This window comes from Scatophagus argus, chromosome 12 (assembly GCF_020382885.2).
Source record: "Scatophagus argus isolate fScaArg1 chromosome 12, fScaArg1.pri, whole genome shotgun sequence".
Taxonomy (NCBI): domain Eukaryota; kingdom Metazoa; phylum Chordata; class Actinopteri; family Scatophagidae; genus Scatophagus; species Scatophagus argus.
In genome coordinates, this window is record NC_058504.1 from 13440497 (window position 1) to 13466381 (window position 25885).

Here is a 25885-nt window from a genome sequence, read left to right on the forward strand (position 1 = left end):
ATAATATGTGGTGGAAAGCCTTTAGAGCTGCTTTGACTCCAAAATCATTTTGCTTTTTTTCTTTCTACTGTGCAGGCTCTGGTAAATAACTGAGAACAAACACCTTCAGTGTTTGGACTTGAACTATACAATTATTATGCAAAACTGAGGACTCCAAGAACCAACAGCAAACCGGACTTTTATGATATCTTGGGAACTGGGAAAGTCGTTGAAGTTTTTTTTTTTTGCATGTTGCAGTAGTGTTGAAAAATAGTTGAACTTCATCTTAATCTAATTTTAGTGCAGCAACAGGAGCTGGAGATTTACAACCACACACAGATCACAGATCAGAATAAATAGGTGTAAATCTGCTTGTTGTCAAAACAGTGTAAGTTTGCTGGTCATAACTGTCACACCAAAAGTTGTTTAAATCTGTTGAAAGAAATGACAACAGACACAACATTGAAAATCAGCGCAGTACGTAGTTGATCTACTTCAGATAAAGGGTTGTTTTTCTCTTTTTTTTTGGAGGACATTCATTCCTGTACAAATAAAGGTTGATTTAATGAGATTATCTTAAACGGTATCACACTGAAAATAATAAATCTTACCTGATGATGGTCTGAGGAACAAAAACTCTGTCAGTGTAATTCTTCATCACGCAGTGTCTGAGCATTTGACCTGCATTCATCTTTGTTTTCTTTTAAGTGCAAAGGCAGAGCAAAGGTTTACTTGTTTCACCTCTTCAGGTACTTTGTGTGTACATGTTGTGTAAAGCTTTTACATGTTCTCATCTGCATTTACAAAAGACATGCATTTAGAGTTCAATAATTTTCAACTGTCAAAACTCATGAAATAATAATATTTATACATTTATACCTCCATTTTAAAGTTTTTATTGAAATGTGTTTATTTATGTTGTTTCTGAGGCCTAATGTCCTTAACTTTACAAGTAATGACCACATTAACTCTGCTTCTTCTTTCCCCTCTCAACTATTTTATCAACACTTCAGAATTAGAATTAATGAAATTCTTACATCACACAGCGTTTGTGCACTCAGCCTGCATTTATCTTATCAATCTTATCAATTATGCGTAAAGACAGACCAAAAGTTTCTTTGTTTCATTCACTGACTGGATATAAAGATGGATGACATGATTGCTTCCTGAAAGTGAAGAGGAAACATCTTGAGCGCCCCCTGGTGTTTGGCACCAGTACAAGTCATCCCCTTCTCTGTGTTAACAGAGGAGACTTTGACCAAACTAAAACTCAAACTACGTGTCAGATAATTTTTTTCCCAAAGATGGTTTCTGTCATTGTGTCTGTTTAAATTCTGTCATTGTGGTTTGAGAAATTTGCTTCTTCTTCATTCTCCTTCCTCAAAACTATTTTTACCAACACTGCTTGGTTAGCGTTTCACACCTTCTTACATCAAGTTGATCACTAAAAGAAAACATTTCAGTCCGCTCAGTGTCAGATGTGCCTGTGTGCTTGCTGAATAACATTAAGAGGTTTGTCTGGACGCTGCTGACTGGGTCAACAGAGGAGACATGGAAGCTGTGATTGGACTGCTGCTGATGTTACTCAGAGTCACTCACGGTGAGCTATTCAACTTTGTTTAAGACACATTTTATGCAACTATGGCATGAAATGTCCAACAGAATCATGACACGAAATGAAACACAATTAAATTTGATTTTCAACTTTCAGCTGACTGCCAAAGATCTATTATAGAACAACCTGAAAGTTTGATTTGGTGGAATTTTAAAATCTAAATATTCTCAATGTGATCATTACACTCACTTACCTAAAAACAGATCACATAATGTAATGCGTTACCTTTGGAATCTTGAGGAACTTCTCAAGAAAATAAAAATGTTCCATAAGTTTGAAAAATATTTAAAAGTCAACAATAGGACTTGATTCATGCAGTGATATTTAGATCGAGCCCAGTTGATGTTAATGTTTTTGTCATGTTGTTCTTCATATTTTGCTTTATTTCCATTGTGCAGGTGTTGAAACCTCCTGTGATGGCAGACAGAATGGAACTCAGTGTTATGGAGCTTTGGGAGGAACTGTGGTCCTCCAGCTGATGGACAGCACCTCAGATATATTTAGATACCAATGGTCAGATAAAACAGGAGCAATACTTGGTGGGGGTCAGAATAGGCCTCTGCATAACTGGATAGCAAAACGATCTGTGTTTACTCCCAGTAACGGAACATTTCGGATCAACAACCTGATCACGACTGATGATGGTGAATATACTCTTAGAATCTTTGATTCAAGTGGAAAACAATCAGAGAAGCGGATTTTACAGTTGACCATTCAAGGTAAATGACTGTCTCTGTCTTCTGGGGAATTTAATAACATTGATAGACATGTTCAATTGCTGAACTACACATATCTCATGTTCTACATGTGTCTGTATCTGCATGTGTTCTGCATTAGAGACTGTACAGAATAATCAAGATTTCTTTAAATATAAAGTCACCTGAGTGTGTGTCTTTCAGCTCCTGTGTCCTCTGTCCTGCTGGACACTGAGTGTCTGTCCCAGGGAGAGCTGAGGGTGTCCTGCTCCTCTGAGGGAGGGGACAGTCCTCAGTACAGCTGGACTCTGAATGGACACACACTGACAGATGCTCAGCTCTTTTCTGGAAATAATGAGACCAACATCATCACTCTGAAACAAGACGTCTCAGGACAACTGGTCTGCTCAGTCGAGAATCACGTCAGTCGTGTCTCAAAAGAAGTGAACAGATCCACCTGTGGTGAGTGAGAAAATGAAAACAGTTTGATGGTTGTGATCCTGACGATTGACTGTAGGTCAGTCAGTGATGTGTTTCTTTCCTACAGGCTTCATATTCATTAACTGCACCTTACCCAATGGCACACCCATATCACAGTGGGTGTTTGAAGCCACTAACAGTCTGTGTGTCGAGCCAACAACAACAACAACCTCTCCCACTACTACTGAGGGGAAGGAGACCCATGTGTCAATTACACCCATAGATCACCCGTGGTACATTAGTAAGTGAAAATTAATTAACTGCAATGGATTCAATAAATCTCATTTCCCCTTTTGTGTTTGTCTGTCCTCATAGAAAGCTGTGATGTTTGCTAACTTACAGATCTGTGTGTCTTTCGTGTCTTTTCATGCTGAAACAGGATATTTATATCCCATCTGTGGTTTGCGAACAGCTGTGGTGATTCTCATATTCATTGGGATCACCATCTATTTTGCTTGGAAGAAGAAGAAACTGGAGATGGCTGAAGGCTCTGCCGTCCTCCCAGAGGTGGAACATCAAGAGAACTCTGTTGTGAAGGTTGAAATGATCTGAACTTTAACTTTCTGAATCCAGTGCCTCAGTGTCGCTTCTCAACCTGCTGTGATTGGCTGTGTGTTTTTGTGGACGTGAGACGTTTCACCATTGATTCATTTACGGCAAGCTTACATGCAGCAGCTCTATTTCCTTCTTGGACAGCCAGTTTGATTGCTTTTAACTTAAAAGCTGCATCATATGCATTTTTTTTAGTGTTTTCCATGATGACGGTATGTGCATGACATGCAAAATAACTGTTAAATGTTCCGCTTAAAACCAGCGTCATGTAGTCTGTAGTCATGAAGTCATTTGAGCGCCTGGTTCTGTCCCACCTTAAGTCCATCACAACCCCCCTCCTGGACCCCCTGCAGTTTGCCTACAGAGCCAACAGGTCTGTAGACGATGCAGTCAACCTGACTCTACACTTCATCCTGCGGCATCTGGACTCCCCGGGAACCTATGTTAGGATCTTGTTTGTGGACTTCAGCTCTGCCTTCAATATGATCCGCCCAGCTCTCCTCTAAGACAAGCTGTCCCTGCTGAACGTGCCTGACCCCATCTGCCGGTGGATCACTGACTTCCTGACAGACAGGAAACAGCATGTGAGGCTGGGGAAGAATGTCTCGGACACCCGGACCATCAGCACCGGTATCCCCCAAGGCTGTGTACTTCCCCTCTGCTCTTCTCCATCTACACCAACTGCTGCACCTCCGGCCACCAGTCTGTCAAGCTGATTAAGTTTGCAGACGACACCACCCTCATCGGTCTCATCTCGGACGGGACCGTCTGGTGTCCTGGTGCGGCAACAACCACCTGGAGCTGAATGCCCAGAAGACAGTGGAGATGATCATTGACTTTCGGAAAGTGCCAACTCCATCGCTCCCCCTCACCCTGACAGACACCCTCATCTCCACGGTGGACTCCTTCCGCTTCCTGGGTACCACCATCACCCGGGACCTCAAGTGGGAGCTGACCATCAGCTCCCTCATCAAAAGGTCCCAGCAGAGGATGTTCTTCCTGCGGCAGCTGAGGAAACTCAAGGTGCCAGCCTTGATGATGGTTCAGTTCTACACGGCCATCATTGAGTCCATCCTCACCTCCTCCATCACCGTGTGGTACGCTGTGCCCTCTGCTGAGAAGGTGATCGGCTGCAGCCTTCCATCTCTACAAGACCTGTACACCTCCAGGACTCTGAGGCGTGCAGGTCGGATCACAGCTGACCCTTCTCACCCTGGACACAGACTCTTTGTGAAACTCCCTTCAGGCAGGAGGTTACGGTCCATTCGGACCAAAACCTCACGCCACAAGTACAGTTTCTTCCCCTGTGCTGTAAGACTGTTGAACACCAACTGACTAACATGCTGCCCTGCACCTTAGCAATTGATTTTGCTCATTCATTGTCCACCTGCTGTTCATTTGCACTGTTTACCTCACCCACTTGCACTATACTCCACCCTGCACTACCTTCCTTTTGGACTATCTCCAGAAAAATATTTATTTCACTTATTTTATTTTGCGTTACCTTATTCTATTTTATTTTTATTTTTATTTTATTCTTCAATTATATGTCACTGTTACGTTCTATGTATGCACCAATCACCAAGACAAATTCCTAGTAATGTGAAACCTCTTCACTTACATGGCAATAAAGTCTTTTCTGATTCTGATTTCTGATTCTGATTCCATGTTCGTTAGCCCGTAAAAATCTATAGATTAGCCGCATCCTTGTTTAGGCCGCAGAGTTGAAGGCGTGGGGAAAAAAGTAGCGGCTTATAGTCCAGAAAATACGGTATATGTAAAGACAGACCAAAAGTTTCTTTGTTTCATTCACTGACTGGATATAAAGATGGATGACATGATTGCTTCCTGAAAGTGAAGAGGAAACATCTTGAGCGCCCCCTGGTGTTTGACACCAGTACAAGTCATCCCCTTCTCTGTGTTAACAGAGGAGACTTTGACCAAACTAAAACTCAAACTACGTGTCAGATAATTTTTTTCCCAAAGATGGTTTCTGTCATTGTGTCTGTTTAAATTCTGTCATTGTGGTTTGAGAAATTTGCTTCTTCTTCATTCTCCTTCCTCAAAACTATTTTTACCAACACTGCTTGGTTAGCGTTTCACACCTTCTTACATCAAGTTGATCACTAAAAGAAAACATTTCAGTCCGCTCAGTGTCAGATGTGCCTGTGTGCTTGCTGAATAACATTAAGAGGTTTGTCTGGACGCTGCTGACTGGGTCAACAGAGGAGACATGGAAGCTGTGATTGGACTGCTGCTGATGTTACTCAGAGTCACTCACGGTGAGCTATTCAACTTTTTTTAAGACACATTTTATGCAACTATGGCATGAAATGTCCAACAGAATCATGACACGAAATTAAACACAATTAAATTTGATTTTCAACTTTCAGCTGACTGCCAAAGATCTATTATAGAACAACCTGAAAGTTTGATTTGGTGGAATTTTAAAATCTAAATATTCTCAATGTGACCATTATAATCACTTACCTAAAAACAGATCACATAATGTAATGCGTTACCTTTGGAAACTTGAGGAACTTCTCAAAAATCTAAAAATGTTCTATAAGTTTGAAAAATATTTAGAAGTCAACAATAGGACTTGATTCATGCAGTGATATTTAGATCGAGCCCCGTTGATGTTAATGTTTTTGCCAGGTTGTTCTCAGTATTTTGCTTTATTTCCATTGTGCAGGTGTTGAAACCTCCTGTGATGGCAGACAGAATGGAGCTCAGTGTTATGGAGCTTTGGGAGGAACTGTGGTCCTCCAGCTGATGGACAGCACCTCAGATATATTTAAATACCAATGGTCAGATAAAACAGGAACAGTACTTCTTGGGGGTCAGAATAGGTCTCTGCAAAATAGGATAGCAAATCGATCTGTGTTTACTGCCAGTAACGGAACATTTCGGATCAACAACCTGAGCAGGACTGATGATGGTGAATATACTCTTACAATCTTTGATTCAAATGCAAAAACCTCAGAGAGGCGGACTTTACAGTTGACCATTCAAGGTAAATGACTGTCTCTGTCTTCTGGGGAATTTAATAACATTGATAGACATGTTCTGTTGCTGAACTACACATATCTCATGTTCTACATGTGTCTGTATCTGCATATGTTCTGCATTAGAGACTGTACAGAATAATCAAGATTTCTTTAAATATAAAGTCACCTGAGTGTGTGTCTTTCAGCTCCTGTGTCATCTGTCCTGCTGGACACTGAGTGTCTGTCCCAGGGAGAGCTGAGGGTGTCCTGCTCCTCTGAGGGAGGAGACAGTCCTCAGTACAGCTGGACTCTGAATGGACACACACTGACAGATGCTCAGCTCTTTCCTGGAAATAATGAGACCAACATCATCACTCTGAAACAAGACGTCTCAGGACAACTGGTCTGCTCAGTCAAGAATCACGTCAGTCGTGTCTCAAAAGAAGAGAGCATATCCACCTGTGGTGAGTGAGAAAATGAAAACAGTTTTGGCCCACATTTATCATTCAGACCAGTTAAGCCCACCTCAGCCCTCAGCATGACCACAGAAACAGAGGCCTCGACTATGCGTAAAGACAGTGACACCAAAGTGTCCATAAATCCCTGCAGTCACGTCACATCACACACCAATCAAACTGTTGCTTGTTCCAGCAGAAATGACCCATCATGTTTTAGTAAGTGTCACAGCAATAACTTGACATGTGAATTTTGCATCTCTTTATCTGACCAGATCGCACCCTGCTCATCTGTGGTTTGCGAGCAGCTGTGGTGATTCTCATATTAATTGGGATCGCCATCTATTTTGCTTGGAAGAAGAAGAAACTGGAGATGGCTGAAGGCTCTGCCGTCCTCCCAGAGGTGGAACATCAAGAGAACTCTGTTATGATGGTTGAAATGAAACGTTCTGCATCTGAATTTTAACTTTCTGAATCCAGTGCCTCAGTGTCTCTTCTCAACCTGCTGTGATTGGCTGTGTGTTTTTGTGGATGTGAGAGTTGGTTTTAGATGTGGAAGTTCTTAAAATTCACTCACTATGAATGCCTTTCCTTTCAAACGACTCAGTATTTTCTGCATTTGTATCACTGGAGGGCAGCACACTGGTGCTGTGGTTACCACTGTTGAAGTTTCAAGGTTTGAATCCTGGTCTGAGACCTTCTGTGTGGAGTTTGCATGTTGTCCCTGCACCTCAGTGGGCTTTAGGTATTGGTGTGAGGTTGCCCTCTAGTGGTTCACGGAGGAGTTACTGTTTATGGATAATTTTGTATTCAATAAAATAGTTGAGAACACGTCAGGATGAAGACTGATGAATAAAATACGGTCAGACACCTGTTACTGCCTTAAGAGATGTTTCTTAAACAGTCTGCCTCACTAGATGCTGAATGTAAAATGTACTTGCTCATAGCAAGTTACAATTCATCCATCCATCCATTTTCTATACCGCTTATCCGTCAGGGTCGCGGGGGAGCTGGAGCCTATCCCAGCTGACTATGGGCGAGAGGCGGGGTACACCCTGGACTGGTCGCCAGTCAATCGCAGGGCCAACACACAAAGACAGACAACCACACACTCTCACACTCACACCTAGGGGCAATTCAGAGTAGCCAATTAACCTAATGTGCATGTTTTTGGTATTGTGGGAGGAAGCCGGAGAACCCGGAGAAAACCCACGCAGGCACAGGGAGAACATGCAAACTCCACATAGAAGGACCCAGACCGGGATTCGAACCTGGAACCCTCTTGCTATGAGGCGACAGTGCTAACCACTGCACCACCGTGCCGCCCAGTTACAATTCATTTCATGTGTATTTGTGTTATAATATTTCAGGGCATTTGCCTTTGATCAGCAGTGGCCAGTGAAAGGCTACAGACTAATGAGATGAAGACATGAGGAATTATCCAGATGAGCTTCAAAAGAGGAACAGTGCAAACAATCTTGCCCTTCAGACTATTGTTGGGCATCAGCACAATGCATTTAAGGAATTTCCACATTGAGGATAAATACAGAAATTCAGATTCTGATTTCAGTCGATATTTCTGCCAAAAGACAAAGCAATCATCTTCTGACTGTGGCTTGTTTATGTGAAAAGAATAAAGTGTAGCAACATTTTCAATATTGCAAAGGTCCTAAGTATTCCTGAAGCAACATATAAAGGCCTGTAGTGAAGGTCCTCCTCATTACTTGTGCTCCTAGCATTTCTTCTCATTTTGTGGTATTGGTAGTTTGGACAGAATGTGGAAGACATGAGACAGGAAACAGAAGCATGAAATGTTTTATTGTAATTTTGGTGCATATTAACAGTGTTTGTTTTCAGGGTGTGGTAGGTGCTTCTCAGTTGGGGTAGAATGGAGCTCTAATCTACAAAGATGAGACAACACAAAATTAATGTGGCTAATTAAACATGTGGTCTTCACAATATTACCTCTGGAACAATGATGTCTTAAATGTGCCATATTGCATGCAAGGTCACTCACCTGTTGTCTCCTTTCCAGGGTGTTCAGGCTAAAAGAGTCCCCAGGAAAACTAAATGCCAATTTAAGGTTCTGGGAGATACCATATGGCTAATATTGGAGGGGGAGACAGTGTAGTTTATGTTTTCTTTCCAGGTTTCTGTCACTTTATTGTACCATATAATATAAATTCAGAACATGCCGGCTCTGGGTGATAAAAATAGGGGGTATGTATTTTAATCTGTTTTAATATTGTTGTAATGTTTGATGTTTGGGGAGGGGCATGTTTGTATTTTGTATTTTATATTTTTAGATTTTTTCTTAAGTGTGCAATTTTAATTTTCTGCTGACTATTTATAAGTGTGTTTTAAAGCCGAGAATCTGCACAAAATTTCGTTATGCTTGCATAATGACAATAAAGGCTTATGAATCTTGAATCTTGAAATTTCCCTGTGCTTTGTAGCGGCTGAAGTCTGAATCAATGGCAGACTATATTCAGTAAGAGGAGCTGCTGTCAGGACCATATGCTGTCTGTGGTCCACAGTGTTTGTCTGTTGATCTGCTGTTATGTCTTCTTTGTGGATGAAATAAACACCTGGTTGCTCTGCACCCAGCCTTTGCCTCAAACCTCTTGCTTTTTCAGTCCGTCGGCTACAAGGCCACAAAGGCATGAAGTCTGCAGTTGTATAATATATTCTACATAGTGTCAACGTGTACATACTGCCACATGCAGATGTTGACATTACATAAAGGTATCATACTGGAATAAAAAGCACCCAAAATTACATGATAAAAACTTAAATTCATGTTCACTACATTGATTAATCTGTCTTAATTTTGTTTTAGTGGATTCTAATCCTTAAATTTGTGCATTTTCAAGCATTTAACAGTTTGCCCTCTAGTGCCCTCTCTGCTTATCTAAAACTTGCAGCTTTATGTTTGAACTGAAAATTATCATCAGTTGTGTAAATCCAACATACAAAATTCAAGATGTCTTTTGTGTCATTTTACACACATTTGTAATTTAAAACTTTTTTTTTTCATATTTGAAGACTTCAGTGTCTAAAACACAATATAAAATACAGACTGATGTGTGGAAATAATCATTATGTGCTCAACATGCTCTTTAGTCAGAGGCAGTTTGAGACAGACATTGAGACAGCATCCCAAGATGTAAATTTTCATTAAATGTAACGTGTTGAAAGTCAGAAATATGATGTGTTGTATGATTATATTTTCAGAAATAGTGAGATGAAGAGACGAGTCTTAATGTGAAGATGTGCCTCTTAAAAAAATGTCTGCTGCCAGTCTCAAATCCTCTTTCAGTAAAAAGAAGAAACTGTTTCCCTCTCTTCCACTCTGTCCATCACACCCATATGTTGCTTTTGGTCTGGTCCAAAAGGGAAGTGAAACTGACATCACTTCCTTTTTTTCCTGTCCACCTATAAAAAGATGAATACACCAACAGCGCTCTAAAGTTTTCGCACAGCCTCCCCTCTTGACATATTTCAGGCTGCTCAGCGTAGGATGTGTGTGTTTGCTGTTGGATGTGCTCGAGAGGCCAGCAGAGGCTGAACACTGAGGAGACATGAAGGCTGTGGTTGGACTGTTGTTTATGCTGCTCAGAGTCTCCCAAGGTGAGCTGTTTCACGTACAACACCAATAACACATACTGATTTTTGGATTTGATATTTTGTGAATTAAGTGCTTTGCAGCTCTAACTTTTTGTGCAGCTTTTAGTTTAGAGCACAGCCTCAAGTACAGACATTAACCTCAGCGAAATCTAATGCAGATCAAATTCTACAGGTTGGAAAACACCGGTTGTTCTGAAGATATTTTATCTATCAATTAACATAAAATAATCATTGGGCAAATTAGTATTTTATCTTTTCAAGGTTCTACAGCTTTTGTATTTATTTCTGCGAGCAACAGTAAATCTTGATATCACTTCCCCCACATCAATGTGAAATTGCAGTAAAAATAGCAAATATGAATTTCTGCAGATGAATCCATCAGATTATCTTGATTTATTATGCTTCATGTCAGTTTGTCGAGATGAAATAGAAAGTTGTACACATTAATGGTTCAAAACTGTGTGTTTTCCATTGTGCAGGTGTTGAAACCTCCTGTGATGGCAGACAGGATGGAGCTCAGTGTTATGGAGCTTTGGGAGGAACTGTGGTCCTCCAGCTGATGGACAGCACCTCAGATATAGTTAGATACCAATGGTCAAATAAAACAGGATCAGTACTTACTGGGGGTCAGAAAAGGACTTTGGTTAATAGGATAGAAAAGCGATCTGTGTTTACTCCCAGTAACGGAACATTTCGGATCAACAACCTGAGCAGGACTGATGATGGTGAATATACTCTTGAAATCTTTGATTCAAATGGAAAACCTTCAGAGAAGCGGACTTTACAGTTGACCATTCAAGGTAAATGACTGTCTCTGTCTTCTGGGGAATTTAATAACATTGATAGACATGTTCTGTTGCTGAACTACACATATCTCATGTTCTACATGTGTCTGTATCTGCATGTGTTCTCAATATTTTGCTTTATTTCCATTGTGCAGGTGTTGAAACCTCCTGTGATGGCAGACAGGACCGAACTCAGTGTTATGGAGCTTTAGGAGGAACTGTGGTCCTCCAGCTGATGAAAAGCATGTCAAAGATATTTAAATACCAATGATCAAATAAAACAGGATCAGTACTTGCTGGGGGTCAGAAAAGGACTTTGGTTAATGTGATAGAAAAGCGATCTGTGTTTACTGTCAGTAACGGAACATTTCAGATCAACAACCTGAGAGATGATTTTTGCATCTCTTTATCTGACCAGCTCGCACCCTGCTCATCTATGGTTTGCGAGCAGCTGTGGTGATTCTCATATTCATTGGGATCGCCATCTATTTTGCTTGGAAGAAGAAGAAACTGGAGATGGCTGAAGGCTCTGCCGTCCTCCCAGAGGTGGAACATCAAGAGAACTCTGTTGTGATGGTTGAAATGAAACGTTCTGCATCTGAACTTTAACTTTCTGAATCCAGTGCCTCAGTGTCGCTTCTCAACCCGCTGTGATTGACTGTGTGTTTTTGTGGACGTGAGACGTCTCACCATTGATTCATTTACGCCAAGCTTACGTGCAGCAGCTCTATTTCCTTCTGATAACAAAAAATGTATATTTACTGCTAATACAATTGAAGACTTCTTTGGAGAAATATAACATGATCTGCCTTTTCCGTTCTTCCTTTTATTTAATTTCATTTCACTTATTTTATTTTTGATATCTATGTAAAGACCTTTGCACTTGTTGCACTTTGTTATATAAGATGTTTATATTTTCTTGATGCCTGACTCCTTGTAATGTTCATGGTCATTGTTCTGACTATGGAATATTTCACTCTGTTATGTTTGAAATACTTAAATAAAGTTAAAAAAAAAAAAAAAGAAAAAAAAAGCTCTATTTCCTTCTTGGACAGCCAGTTCGATTGCTTTTAACTTAAAAGCTGCATCATATGCATTTTTTTTAGTGTTTTCCATGATGACGGTATGTGCATGACACGCAAAATAACTGTTAAAAGTTACGCTTAAAACTAGCGTCTTCCATGTTCGTTAGCCCGTAAAAATCTGTAGATTAGCCGCATTGTTGTTTAGGCCGCAGAGTTGAAGGCGTGGGGAAAAAAGTAGCCGCTTATAGTCCAGAAAATACGGTATATGTAAAGACAGACCAAAAGTTTCTTTGTTTTATTGACTGGATATAAAGATGGATGACATGATTGCTTCCTGAAAGTGAAGAGGAAACATCTTGAGCGCCCCCTGGTGTTTGGCACCAGTACAAGTCATCCCCTTCTCTGTGTTAACAGAGGAGACTTTGAACAAAGTAAAACTCAAACTACGTGTCAGATAATTTTTTTCCCAAAGATGGTTTCTGTCATTGTGTCTGTTTAAATTCTGTCATTGTGGTTTGAGAAATTTGCTTCTTCTTCATTCTCCTTCCTCAAAACTATTTTACCAACACTGCTTGGTTAGCGTTTCACACCTTCTTACATCAAGTTGATCACTAAAAGAAGACATTTCAGTCCGCTCAGTGTCAGATGTGCCTGTGTGCTTGCTGAATACCATTAAGAGGTTTGTCTGGACGCTGCTGACTGGGTCAACAGAGGAGACATGGAAGCTGTGATTGGACTGCTGCTGATGTTACTCAGAGTCACTCACGGTGAGCTATTCAACTTTTTTAAGACACATTTTATGCAACTATGGCATGAAATGTCCAACAGAATCATGACACGAAATGAAACACAATTAAATTTGATTTTCAACTTTCAGCTGACTGCCAAAGATCTATTATAGAACAACCTGAAAGTTTGATTTGGTGGAATTTTAAAATCTAAATATTCTCAATGTGACCATTATAATCACTTACCTAAAAACAGATCACATAATGTAATGCGTTACCTTTGGAAACTTGAGGAACTTCTCAAAAATCTAAAAATGTTCTATAAGTTTGAAAAATATTTAGAAGTCAACAATAGGACTTGATTCATGCAGTGATATTTAGATCGAGCCCCGTTGATGTTAATGTTTTCGCCAGGTTGTTCTCAGTATTTCGCTTTATTTCCATTGTGCAGGTGTTGAAACCTCCTGTGATGGCAGACAGGATGGAGCTCAGTGTTATGGAGCTTTGGGAGGAACTGTGGTCCTCCAGCTGATGGACAGCACCTCAGATATAGTTAGATACCAATGGTCAAATAAATCAAGATCAGTACTTCTTGGGGGTCAGAATAGGTCTCTGCAAAATAGGATAGCAAATCGATCTGTGTTTACTGCCAGTAACGGAACATTTCGGATCAACAACCTGAGCAGGACTGATGATGGTGAATATACTCTTCAAATCTTTGATTCAAATGGAAATCCTTCAGAGAGGCGGACTTTACAGTTGACCATTCAAGGTAAATGACTGTCTCTGTCTTCTGGGGAATTTAATAACATTGATAGACATGTTCTATTGCTGAAATACACATATTTCATGTTCTACATGTGTCTGTATCTGCATGTGTTCTGCATTAGAGACTGTACAGAATAATCAAGATTTCTTTAAATATAAAGTCACCTGAGTGTGTGTCTTTCAGCTCCTGTGTCCTCTGTCCTGCTGGACACTGAGTGTCTGTCCCAGGGAGAGCTGAGGGTGTCCTGCTCCTCTGAGGGAGGGGACAGTCCTCAGTACAGCTGGACTCTGAATGGACACACACTGACAGATGCTCAGCTCTTTCCTGGAAATAATGAGACCAACATCATCACTCTGAAACAAGACGTCTCAGGACAACTGGTCTGCTCAGTCGAGAATCACGTCAGTCGTGTCTCAAAAGAAGTGAACATATCCACCTGTGGTGAGTGAGAAAATGAAAACGGTTTGATGGTTGTGATCCTGACGATTGACTGTAGGTCAGTCAGTGATGTGTTTCTTTCCTACAGGCTTCATATTCATTAACTGCACCTTACCCAATGGCACACACATATCACAGTGGGTGTTTGAAGCCAATAACAGTCTGTGTGTTGAGCCAACAACAACATCAACCTCTCCCACTTCTACTGAGGGTAAGGAGACATACATTTACAATCATTTATTATCAAACCAGTTAAGCCCACCTCAGCCCTCAGCATGACCACAGAAACAGAGGCCTCGACTATGCGTAAAGACAGTGACACCAAAGTGTCCATAAATGCCTCCAGTCATGTCACATCACACACACACCAATCAAACTGTTGCTTGTTCTAGCAGAAATGACCCATCATGTTTAAGTAAGTGTCACAGCAATAACTTGACATGTGATTTTTGCATCTCTTTATCTGACCAGCTCGCACCCTGCTCATCTATGGTTTGCGAGCAGCTGTGGTGATTCTCATATTCATTGGGATCGCCATCTATTTTGCTTGGAAGAAGAAGAAACTCAAGATGGCTGAAGGCTCTGCCGTCCTCCCAGAGGTGGAACATCAAGAGAACTCTGTTGTGATGGTTGAAATGAAAAGTTCTGCATCTGAATTTTAACTTTCTGAATCCAGTGCCTCAGTGTCGCTTCCCAACCTGCTGTGATTGGCTGTGTGTTTTTGTGGATGTGAGAGTTGCTTTTAGATGTGGAAGTTCTCAAAATTCACACACTATGAATGCCTTTCCTTTCAAACGACTCAGTATTTTCTGCATTTGTATCACTGGAGGGCAGCACACTGGTGCTGTGGTTACCACTGTTGAAGTTTGAAGGTTTGAATCCTGGTCTGAGACCTTCTGTGTGGAGTTTGCATGTTGTCCCTGTTCCTCAGTGGGCTTTCTCCCACATTTCCAAAAACATGCACATTAGGTTAATTGGTGACTCTACATTTGATCCTAGATGAGAGTGTGTGTAGTTGTCTGTCTTTATGTGTCAGCCCTGCGATTGACTGGCGACCAGTCCAGGGTGAACCCGCCTCTCACCCGTTGTCAGCTGGGATAGGCTCCAGAAATGGTGATGTTGCATTCAAATCATGTTTTTAATCTTGTGTCCAAACTGTAACTGCTCATGCCATAACAAATCACATAAATGATTTAAGTGTTTTCAGTCAGGAAGGACTGAATTATGTAAATAATATTTTTATGTCTACAAAGAATAGTGATTAAATAAAAGTATGAAATGATGAGCTTTAAGTTAGCTACTTTCTAATGTTAGAAACTCAAAACCTGTGAATAAATCCGTTCTGTGCCATCAGTCAGTTGAGGTATTGGTGTGAGGCTGCCCTCTAGTGGTTCAAGGAGGAGTTACTGTTTATGGATAATTTTGTATTCAGTAAAATAGTTAACACGTCAGGAAGAAGATTGATGAATAAAATACAGTCAGACACCTGTTACTGCCTTAAGAGATGTTTCTTCAACAGTCTGCCTCACTAGATGCTGAATGTAAAATGTACTTGCTCATAGCAAGTCACAATTCATTTCATGTGTATTTGTGTTTCAATATTTCAGGGCATTTGCCTTTGATCAGCAGTGGCCAGTGAAAGGCTACAGACTAATGAGATGAAGACATGAGGAATTATCCAGATGAGCTTCAAAAGAGGAACAGTGCAAACAATCTTGCCCTTCAGACTATTGTTGGGCATCAGCACAATGCATTTAAGGAATTTCCCCATTGAGGATAAATACAGAAAATCAGATTCTGATTTCAGTCGATATTTCTGCCAAAAGACAAAGCAATCATCTTCTGACTGTGGCTTGTTTATGTGAAAAGAATAAAGTGTAGCAACATTTTGAATATTGCAAAGGTCCTAAGTATTACTGAAGCAACATATAAAGGCCTGTAGTGAAGGTCCTCCTCATTACTTGTGCTCCTAGCATTTCTTCTCAATTTGTGGTATTGGTAGTTTGGACAGAATGTGGAAGACATGAGACAGGAATTAGAAGCATGAAATGTTTTATTGTAATTGTGGTGCATATTAACAGTGTTTGTTTTCAGGGTGTGGTAGGTGCTTCTCAGTTGGGGTAGAATGGAGCTCTAATCTACAAAGATGAGACAACACAAACTTAATGTGGCTAATTAAACATGTGGTCTTCACAATATTACCTCTGGAACAATGATGTCTTAAATGTGCCATATTGCATGCAAGGTCACTCACCTGTTGTCTCCTTTCCAGGGTGTTCAGGCTAAAAGAGTCCCCTGGAAAACTAAATGCCAATTTAAGGTTCTGGGAGATACCATATGGCTAATATTGGAGGGGCTGACAGTGTAGTTTATGTTTTCTTTCCAGGTTTCTGTCACTTTATTGTACCATATAATATAAATTCAGAACATGCCAGCTCTGGGTGATAAAAATAGGGGGTATGTATTTTAATCTGTTTTAATATTGTTGTAATGTTTGATGTTTGGAGGGGCATATTTGTATTTTGTATTTTGTATTTTATATTTTTAGATTTTTTCTTAAGTGTGCAATTTTAATTTTCTGCTGACTATTTATTAGTGTGTTTTTAAGCCGAGAATCTGCAAATTTCGTTATGCTTGCATAATGACAATAAAGACTCTTTAATCTTGAATCTTGAAATTTCCCTGTGCTTTGTAGCGGCTGAAGTCTGAATCAATGGCAGACTATATTCAGTAAGAGGAGCTGCTGTCAGGACCATATGCTGTCTGTGGTCCACAGTGTTTGTCTGTTGATCTGCTGTTATGTCTTCTTTGTGGATGAAATAAACACCTGGTTGCTCTGCACCCAGCCTTTGCCTCAAACCTCTTGCTTTTTCAGTCCGTCGGCTACAAGGCCACAAAGGCATGAAGTCTGCAGTTGTATAATATATTCTACATAGTGTCAACGTGTACATACTGCCACATGCAGATGTTGACATTACATAAAGGTATCATAGTGGAATAAAAAGCACCCAAAATTACATGATAAAAACTTAAATTCATGTTCACTACATTGATTCATTTGTCTTAATTTTGTTTTAATGGATTCTAATCCTTAAATTTGTGCATTTTCAAGCATTTAACAGTTTGCCCTCTAGTGCCCTCTCTGCTTATCTAAAACTTGCAGCTTTATATTTGAACTGAAAATTATCATCAGTTGTGTAAATCCAACATACAAAATTCAAGATGTCTTTTGTGTCTTTTTACACACATTTGTAATTTGAAACAATTTTTTTCATATTCGAAGACTTCAGTGTCTAAAACACAATTTAAAATACAGACTGATGTGTGGAAATAATCATTATGTGCTCAACATGCTCTTTAGTCAGAGGCAGTTTGAGACAGACATTGAGACAGCATCCCAAGATGTAAATTTTCATTAAATGTAACGTGTTGAAAGTCAGAAATATGATGTGTTGTATGATTATATTTTCAGAAATGGTGAGATGAGGAGACGAGTCTTAATGTGAAGATGTGCCTCTTAAAAAAATGTCTGCTGCCAGTCTCAAATCCTCTTTCAGTAAAAAGAAGAAACTGTTTCCCTCTCTTCCACTCTGTCCATCACACCCATCTGTTGCTTTTGGTCTGGTCCAAAAGGGAAGTGAAACTGACATCACTTCCTTTTTTTCCTGTCCACCTATAAAAAGATGAATACACCAACAGCGCTCTAAAGTTTTCGCACAGCCTCCCCTCTTGACATATTTCAGGCTGCTCAGCGTAGGATGTGTGTGTTTGCTGTTGGATGTGCTCGAGAGGCCAGCAGAGGCTGAACACTGAGGAGACATGAAGGCTGTGGTTGGACTGTTGTTTATGCTGCTCAGAGTCTTCCAAGGTGAGCTGTTTCACGTACAACACCAATAACACATATTGATTTTTGGATTTGATATTTTGTGAATTAAGTGCTTTGCAGCTCTAACTTTTTGTGCAGCTTTTAGTTTAGAGTACAGCCTCAAGTACAGACATTAACCTCAGCGAAAACTAATGCAGATCAAATTCTACAGGTTGGAAACCACCGGTTGTTCTGAAGATATTTTATCTATCAATTAACATAAAATAATCATTGGGCAAATTAGTATTTTATCTTTTCAAGGTTCTACAGCTTTTGTTTTTATTTCTGTGAGCAACAGTAAATCTTGATATCACTTCCCCCCACAACAATGTGAAATTGCAGTAAAAATAGCAAATATGAATTTCTGCAGATGAATCCATCAGATTATCTCGATTTATTATGCTTCATGTCAGTTTGTCGAGATGAAATAGAAAGTTGTACACATTAATGGATCAAAACTGTGTGTTTTCCATTGTGCAGGTGTTGAAACCTCCTGTGATGGCAGACAGAATGGAGTTCAGTGTTATGGAGCTTTGGGAGGAACTGTGGTCCTCCAGCTGATGGACAGCACCTCAGATATATTTAAATACCAATGGTCAAATAAAATAGGATCAGTACTTCAAGGGGGTCAGAATAGGTCTCTGCGTAATAGGATAGAAAATCGATCTGTGTTTACTCCCAGTAACGGAACATTTCGGATCAACAACCTGAGCAGGACTGATGATGGTGAATATACTCTTGATATCTTTGATTCAGATGGAAAACAATCAGAGAAGCGGACTTTACAGTTGACCATTCAAGGTAAATGACTGTCTCTGTCTTCTGGGGAATTTAATAACATTGATAGACATGTTCTATTGCTGAACTACACATATCTCATGTTCTACATGTGTCTGTATCTGCATGTGTTCTGCATTAGAGACTGTACAGAATAATCAAGATTTCTTTAAATATAAAGTCACCTGAGTGTGTGTCTTTCAGCTCCTGTGTCCTCTGTCCTGCTGGACACTGAGTGTCTGTCCCAGGGAGAGCTGAGGGTGTCCTGCTCCTCTGAGGGAGGGGACAGTCCTCAGTACAGCTGGACTCTGAATGGACACACACTGACAGATGCTCAGCTCTTTTCTGGAAATAATGAGACCAACATCATCACTCTGAAACAAGACGTCTCAGGACAACTGGTCTGCTCAGTCGAGAATCACGTCAGTCGTGTCTCAAAAGAAGAGAGCATATCCACCTGTGGTGAGTGAGAAAATGAAAACAGTCTGATGGTTGTGATCCTGACGATTGACTGTAGGTCAGTCATTGATGTGTTTCTTTCCTATAGGCTTCATATTCATTGCCTGCACCTTACCCAATGGCACACACATATCACAGTGGGTGTTTGAAGCCAATAACAGTCTGTGTGTTGAGCCAACAACAACATCAACCTCTCCCACTACTACTGAGGGTAAGGAGACGAGTCCACATTTATCATTCAAACCAGTTAAACCCACCTCAGCTCTCACCGTGACCACAGAAACAGAGGCCTCGACTATGCGTAAAGACAGTGACACCAAAGTGTCCATGAAACCCTCCAATCACATCACACAGACACACACACACACCAACAAATTGTTGCTTGTTCCAGCAGAAATGACCCATCATGTTTTAGTAAGTGTCACAGCAATAACCTGACATGTGATTTTTGCATCTCTTTATCTGACCAGCTCGCACCCTGCTCATCTGTGGTTTGCGAGCAGCTGTGGTGATTCTCATATTAATTGGGATCTCCAAATTTTTCAAGGTTCTACAACTTTCACTTTTATTTCTGTGAGCAACAGTAAATCTTGATATCACTTCCTCCCACATCAATGCGAAAATGCAGTAAAATTAGCAAATATGAATTTCTGCAGATGAATCCATCAGATTATCTCGATTTATTATTCTTCATGTCAGTTTGTGGAGATGAAATAGAAAGTTGTACACATTAATGGATCAAAACTGTGTGTTTTCCATTGTGCAGGTGTTGAAATCTCCTGTGATGGCAGACAGAATGGAGCTCAGTGTTATGGAGCTTTGGGAGGAACTGTGGTCCTCCAGCTGATGGACAGCACCTCAGATATATTTAAATACCAATGGTCAGATAAAACAGGATCAGTACTTGCTGGGGGTCAGAAAAGGCCTCTGCGTAATAGGATAGAAAAGCGATCTGTGTTTACTCCCAGTAACGGAACATTTCGGATCAACAACCTGAGCAGGACTGATGATGGTGAATATACTCTTGAAATCTTTGATTCAAATGGAAAACAATCAGAGAGGCGGACTTTACAGTTGACCATTCAAGGTAAATGACTGTCTCTGTCTTCTGGGGAATTTAATAACATTGATAGACATGTTCTGTTGCTGAACTACACATATCTCATGTTCTACATGTGTCTGTATCTGCATGTGTTCTGCATTAGAGACTGTACAGAATAATCAAGATTTCTTTAAATATAAAGTCACCTGAGTGTGTGTCTTTCAGCTCCTGTGTCCTCTGTCCTGCTGGACACTGAGTGTCTGTCCCAGGGAGAGCTGAGGGTGTCCTGCTCCTCTGAGGGAGGGGACAGTCCTCAGTACAGCTGGACTCTGAATGGACACACACTGACAGATGCTCAGCTCTTTCCTGGAAATAATGAGACCAACATCATCACTCTGAAACAAGACGTCTCAGGACAACTGGTCTGCTCAGTCGAGAATCACGTCAGTCGTGTCTCAAAAGAAGAGAGCATATCCACCTGTGGTGAGTGAGAAAATGAACAGTTTGATGGTTGTGATCCTGACGATTGACTGTAGGTCAGTCAGTGATGTGTTTCTTTCCTATAGGCTTCATATTCATTAACTGCACCTTACCCAATGGCACACACATATCACAGTGGGTGTTTGAAGCCAATAACAGTCTGTGTGTTGAGCCAACAACAACAACAACCTCTCCCACTTCTACTGAGGGTAAGGAGACCCATGTGTCAGTTACACCCTCTGCTAATATCACGTCTTCCAGTCAAACTACTTCCCCCGACACAGAAGATCCGTGGTACATTATTAAGTGAAAATTAATTAACTGCAATGGATTCAATAAAACTCATTTCCCCTTTTGTGTTTGTCTGTCCTCATAGAAAGCTGTGATGTTTGCTAACTTACAGATCTGTGTGTCTTTCATGTCTTTTCATGCTGAAACAGGATATTTGTCACATCACACACACACCAATCAAACTTTTGCTTGTTCCAGCAGAGATGAGCCATCATGTTTTAGTAAGTGTCACAGCAATAACTTGACATGTGATTTTTGCATCTCTTTATCTGACCAGCTCGCACTCTGCTCATCTATGGTTTGCGAGCAGCTGTGGTGATTCTCATATTCATTGGGATCGCCATCTATTTTGCTTGGAAGAAGAAGAAACTCAAGATGGCTGAAGGCTCTGCCGTCCTCCCAGAGGTGGAACATCAAGAGAACTCTGTTGTGATGGTTGAAATGAAACGTTCTGCATCTGAATTTTAACTTTCTGAATCCAGTGCCTCAGTGTCGCTTCTCAACCCGCTGTGATTGGCTGTGTGTTTTTGTGGATGTGAGAGTTGATTTTAGATGTGGAAGTTCTCAAAATTCACTCACTATGAATGCCTTTCCTTTTAAACGACTCAGTATTTTCTGCATTTGTATCACTGGAGGGCAGCACACTGGTGCTGTGGTTACCACTGTTGAAGTTTCAAGGTCTCAGACCAGAGACCTTCTGTGTGGAGTTTGCATGTTGTCCCTGCGCCTCAGTGGGCTTTCTCCCACATTTCCAAAAACATGCACATTAGGTTAATTGGTGACTCCACATTTGATCCAAGATGAGAGTGTGTGTAGTTGTCTGTCTTTATGTGTCAGCCCTGCGATTGACTGGCGACCAGTCCAGGGTGAACCCGCCTCTCACCCGTTGTCAGCTGGGATAGGCTCCAGAAATGGTGATGCTGCATTCAAATCATGTTTTTAATCTTGTGTCCAAACTGTAACTGCTCATGCCATAACAAATCACATAAATGATTTTAGTGTTTTCAGTCAGGAAGGACTGAATTATGTAAATAATGTTTTTATGTCTACAAAGAATAGTGATTAAATAAAAGTATGAAATGGTGAGCTTTAAGTTAGCTACTTTCTAATGTTAGAAACTCAAAACCTGTGAATAAATCCGTTCTGTGCCATCAGTCAGTTGAGGTATTGGTGTGAGGCTGCCCTCTAGTGGTTCAAGGAGGAGTTACTGTTTATGGATAATTTTGTATTCAGTAAAATAGTTAACACGTCAGGAAGAAGATTGATGAATAAAATACGGTCATACACCTGTTACTGCCTTAAGAGATGTTTCTTAAACAGTCTGCCTCACTAGATGCTGAATGTAAAATGTACTTGCTCATAGCAAGTCACAATTCATTGCATGTGTATTTGTTTTTCAATATTTCAGGGCATTTGCCTTTGATCAGCAGTGGCCAGTGAAAGGCTACAGACTAATGAGATGAAGACATGAGGAATTATCCAGATGAGCTTCAAAAGAGGAACAGTGCAAACAATCTTGCCCTTCAGACTATTGTTGGGCATCAGCACAATGCATTTAAGGAATTTCCCCATTGAGGATAAATACAGAAATTCAGATTCTGATTTCAGTCGATATTTCTGCCAAAAGACAAAGCAATCATCTTCTGACTGTGGCTTGTTTATGTGAAAAGAATAAAGTGTAGCAACATTTTGAATATTGCAAAGTATTACTGAAGCAACACATAAAGGCCTGTAGTGAAGGTCCTCCTCATTACTTGTGCTCCTAGCATTTCTTCTCATTTTGTGGTATTGGTAGTTTGGACAGAATATGGAAGACACGAGACAGGAAACAGAAGCACGAAATGTTTTATTGTAATTGTGGTACATATTAACAGTGTTTGTTTTCAGGGTGTGGTAGGTGCTTCTCAGTTGGGGTACAATGGAGCTCTAATCTACAAAGATGAGACAACACAAACTTAATGTGGCTAATTAAACATATGGTCTTCACAATATTACCTCTTCCACAATGATGTCTTAAATGTGCCATATTGCATGCAAGGTCACTCACCTGTTGTCTCCTTTCCAGGGTGTTCAGGCTAAAAGAGTCCCCTGGAAAACTAAATGCCAATTTAAGGTTCTGGGAGATACCATATGGCTAATATTGGAGGGGGTGACAGTGTAGTTTATGTTTTCTTTCCAGGTTTCTGTCACTTTATTGTACCATATAATATAAATTCAGAACATGCCAGCTCTGGGTGATAAAAATAGGGGGTATGTATTTTAATCTGTTTTAATATTGTTGTAATGTTTGATGTTTGGAGGGGCATATTTGTATTTTGTATTTTATATTTTATAATTTCATATTTTTTCTTAAGTGTGCAATTTTAATTTTCTGCTGACTATTTATTAGTGTGTTTTTAAGCCGAGAATCTGCACAAAATTTCGTTATGCTTGCATAATGACAATAAAGGCTTATGAATCTTGAATCTTGAAATTTCCCTGTGCTTTGTAGCGGCTTAAGTCTGAATCAATGGCAGACTATATTCAGTAAGAGGAGCTGCTGTCAGGACCACATGCTGTCTGTGGTCCACAGTGTTTGTCTGTTGATCTGCTGTTATGTCTTCTTTGTGGATGAAATAAACACCTGGTTGCTCTGCACCCAGCCTTTGCCTCAAACCTCTTGCTTTTTCAGTCCCTCGGCTACAAGGCCACAAAGGGATGAAGTCTGCAGCTGTATAATATATTCTACATAGTGTCAACGTGTACATACTGCCATATGCAGATGTTGACATTACATAAAGGTATCATACTGGAATAAAAAGCACCCAAAATTACATGATAAAAACTTAAATTCATGTTCACTACATTGATTCATTTGTCTCAATTTTGTTTTAGTGGATTCTAATCCTTAAATTTGTGCATTTTCAAGCATTTAACAGTTTGCCCTCTAGTGCCCTCTCTGCTTATCTAAAACTTGCAACTTTATGTTTGAACTGAAAATTATCATCAGTTGTGTAAATCCAACATACAAAATTCAAGATGTCTTTTGTGTCATTTTACACACATCTTTAATTAAAAACTATTTTTTTTTTTCATATTTGAAAACTTCAGTGTCTAAAACACAATTTAAAATACAGACTGATGTGTGGAGATAATCATTATGTGCTCAACATGCTCTTTAGTCAGAGGCAGTTTGAGACAGACATTGAGACAGCATCCCAAGATGTAAATTTTCATTAAATGTAACGTGTTGAAAGTCAGAAATATGATGTGTTGTATGATTATATTTTCAGAAATGGTGAGATGAGGAGACGAGTCTTAATGTGAAGATGTGCCTCTTAAAAAAATGTCTGCTGCCAGTCTCAAATCCTCTTTCAGTAAAAAGAAGAAACTGTTTCCCTCTCTTCCACTCTGTCCATCACACCCATATGGTGCTTTTGGTCTGGTCCAAAAGGGAAGTGAAACTGACATCACTTCCTTTTTTTCCTGTCCACCTATAAAAAGATGAATACACCAACAACGCTCTAAAGTTTTCGCACAGCCTCCCCTCTTGACATATTTCAGGCTGCTCAGCGTAGGATGTGTGTGTTTGCTGTTGGATGTGCTCGAGAGGCCAGCAGAGGCTGAACACTGAGGAGACATGAAGGCTGTGGTTGGACTGTTGTTCATGCTGCTCAGAGTCTCCCAAGGTGAGCTGTTTCACGTACAACACCAATAACACATGTTGATTTTTGGATTTGATATTTTGTGAATTAAGTGCTTTGCAGCTCTAACTTTTTGTGCAGCTTTTAGTTTAGAGTACAGCCTCAAGTACAGACATTAACCTCAGCGAAATCTAATGCAGATCAAATTCTACAGGTTGGAAAACACAGGTTGTTCTGAAGATATTTTATCTATCAATTAACGTAAAATAATCATTGGGCAAATTAGTATTTTATCTTTTCAAGGTTCTACAGCTTTTGTTTTTATTTCTGTGAGCAACAGCAAATCTTGATATCACTTCCCCCACATCAATGTGAAAATGCAGTAAAAATACCAAATATGAATTTCTGCAGATGAATCCATCAGATTATCTCGATTTATTATGCTTCATGTCAGTTTGTGGAGATGAAATAGAAAGTTGTACACATTAATGGATCAAAACTGTGTGTTTTCCATTGTGCAGGTGTTGAAACCTCCTGTGATGGCAGACAGAATGGATCTCAGTGTTATGGAGCTTTGGGAGGAACTGTGGTCCTCCAGCTGATGGACAGCACCTCAGATATATTTAAATACCAATGGTCAGATAAAACAGGATCAGTACTTGCTGGGGGTCAGAATAAGTCTCTGTATAATAGGATAGAAAAGCGATCTGTATTTACTGTCAGTAACGGAACATTTCGGATCAACAACCTGAGCAGGACTGATAATGGTGAATATACTCTTACAATCTTTGATTCAAATGGAAAACCTTCAGAGTTGCGGACTTTACAGTTGACCATTCAAGGTAAATGACTGTCTCTGTCTTCTGGGGAATTTAATAACATTGATAGACATGTTCTGTTGCTGAACTACACATATCTCATGTTCTACATGTGTCTGTATCTGCATGTGTTCTGCATTAGAGACTGTACAGAATAATCAAGATTTCTTTAAATATAAAGTCACCTTTGGAAACTTGAGGAACTTCTCAAGAAAATAAAAATGTTCTATAAGTTTGAAAAATATTTAGAAGTCAACAATAGGACTTGATTCATGCAGTGATATTTAGATCGAGCCCCGTTGATGTTCATGTTTTTGTCATGTTGTTCTCAGTATTTTGCTTTATTTCCATTGTGCAGGTGTTGAAACCTCCTGTGATGGCAGACAGAATGG

The 25885-nt window shown here is 40.1% G+C and overlaps 2 protein-coding genes and 1 long non-coding RNA gene across 20 annotated transcripts in view; 2 read left to right on the forward strand and 1 right to left on the reverse strand.

The window, feature by feature from the left end:
• The first annotated feature begins 901 nt into the window (after positions 1 to 901).
• LOC124067797 (T-cell surface antigen CD2-like) lies at positions 902 to 3667 on the forward strand. The gene is made up of 5 exons (XM_046405423.1): positions 902 to 1579; positions 1993 to 2313; positions 2494 to 2751; positions 2837 to 3010; positions 3149 to 3667. The coding sequence occupies exons 1-5, from the start codon at positions 1531 to 1533 to the stop codon at positions 3319 to 3321; spliced, it is 975 nt and encodes a 324-aa protein (XP_046261379.1). The 5' UTR covers positions 902 to 1530; the 3' UTR covers positions 3322 to 3667.
• Positions 3668 to 5034: 1367 nt separating this feature from the next.
• The window catches only part of LOC124067792, a 35668-nt gene continuing 14817 nt past the window's right edge, over positions 5035 to 25885 (forward strand). The window contains exons 1-11 of one of the 18 annotated variants that reach the window (XM_046405403.1): positions 5040 to 5603; positions 6017 to 6196; positions 11053 to 11193; positions 13884 to 14141; positions 14227 to 14349; positions 18484 to 18804; positions 18985 to 19242; positions 19328 to 19450; positions 20006 to 20326; positions 20507 to 20764; positions 20848 to 20970. In XM_046405403.1, the coding sequence (XP_046261359.1) occupies positions 5555 to 5603; positions 6017 to 6196; positions 11053 to 11193; positions 13884 to 14141; positions 14227 to 14349; positions 18484 to 18804; positions 18985 to 19242; positions 19328 to 19450; positions 20006 to 20326; positions 20507 to 20764; positions 20848 to 20970 (2155 nt within the window). In that variant the 5' untranslated portion in view covers positions 5040 to 5554. The other 17 variants (XM_046405412.1, XM_046405402.1, XM_046405405.1 and 14 more) reach the window with 17 other exon arrangements.
• Positions 16176 to 16429, reverse strand: LOC124067799. Its single transcript, XR_006844820.1, has 2 exons — positions 16393 to 16429; positions 16176 to 16276 (listed from the first exon to the last, which is right to left on the reverse strand). It is a non-coding gene; the product is annotated as an uncharacterized LOC124067799 (long non-coding RNA).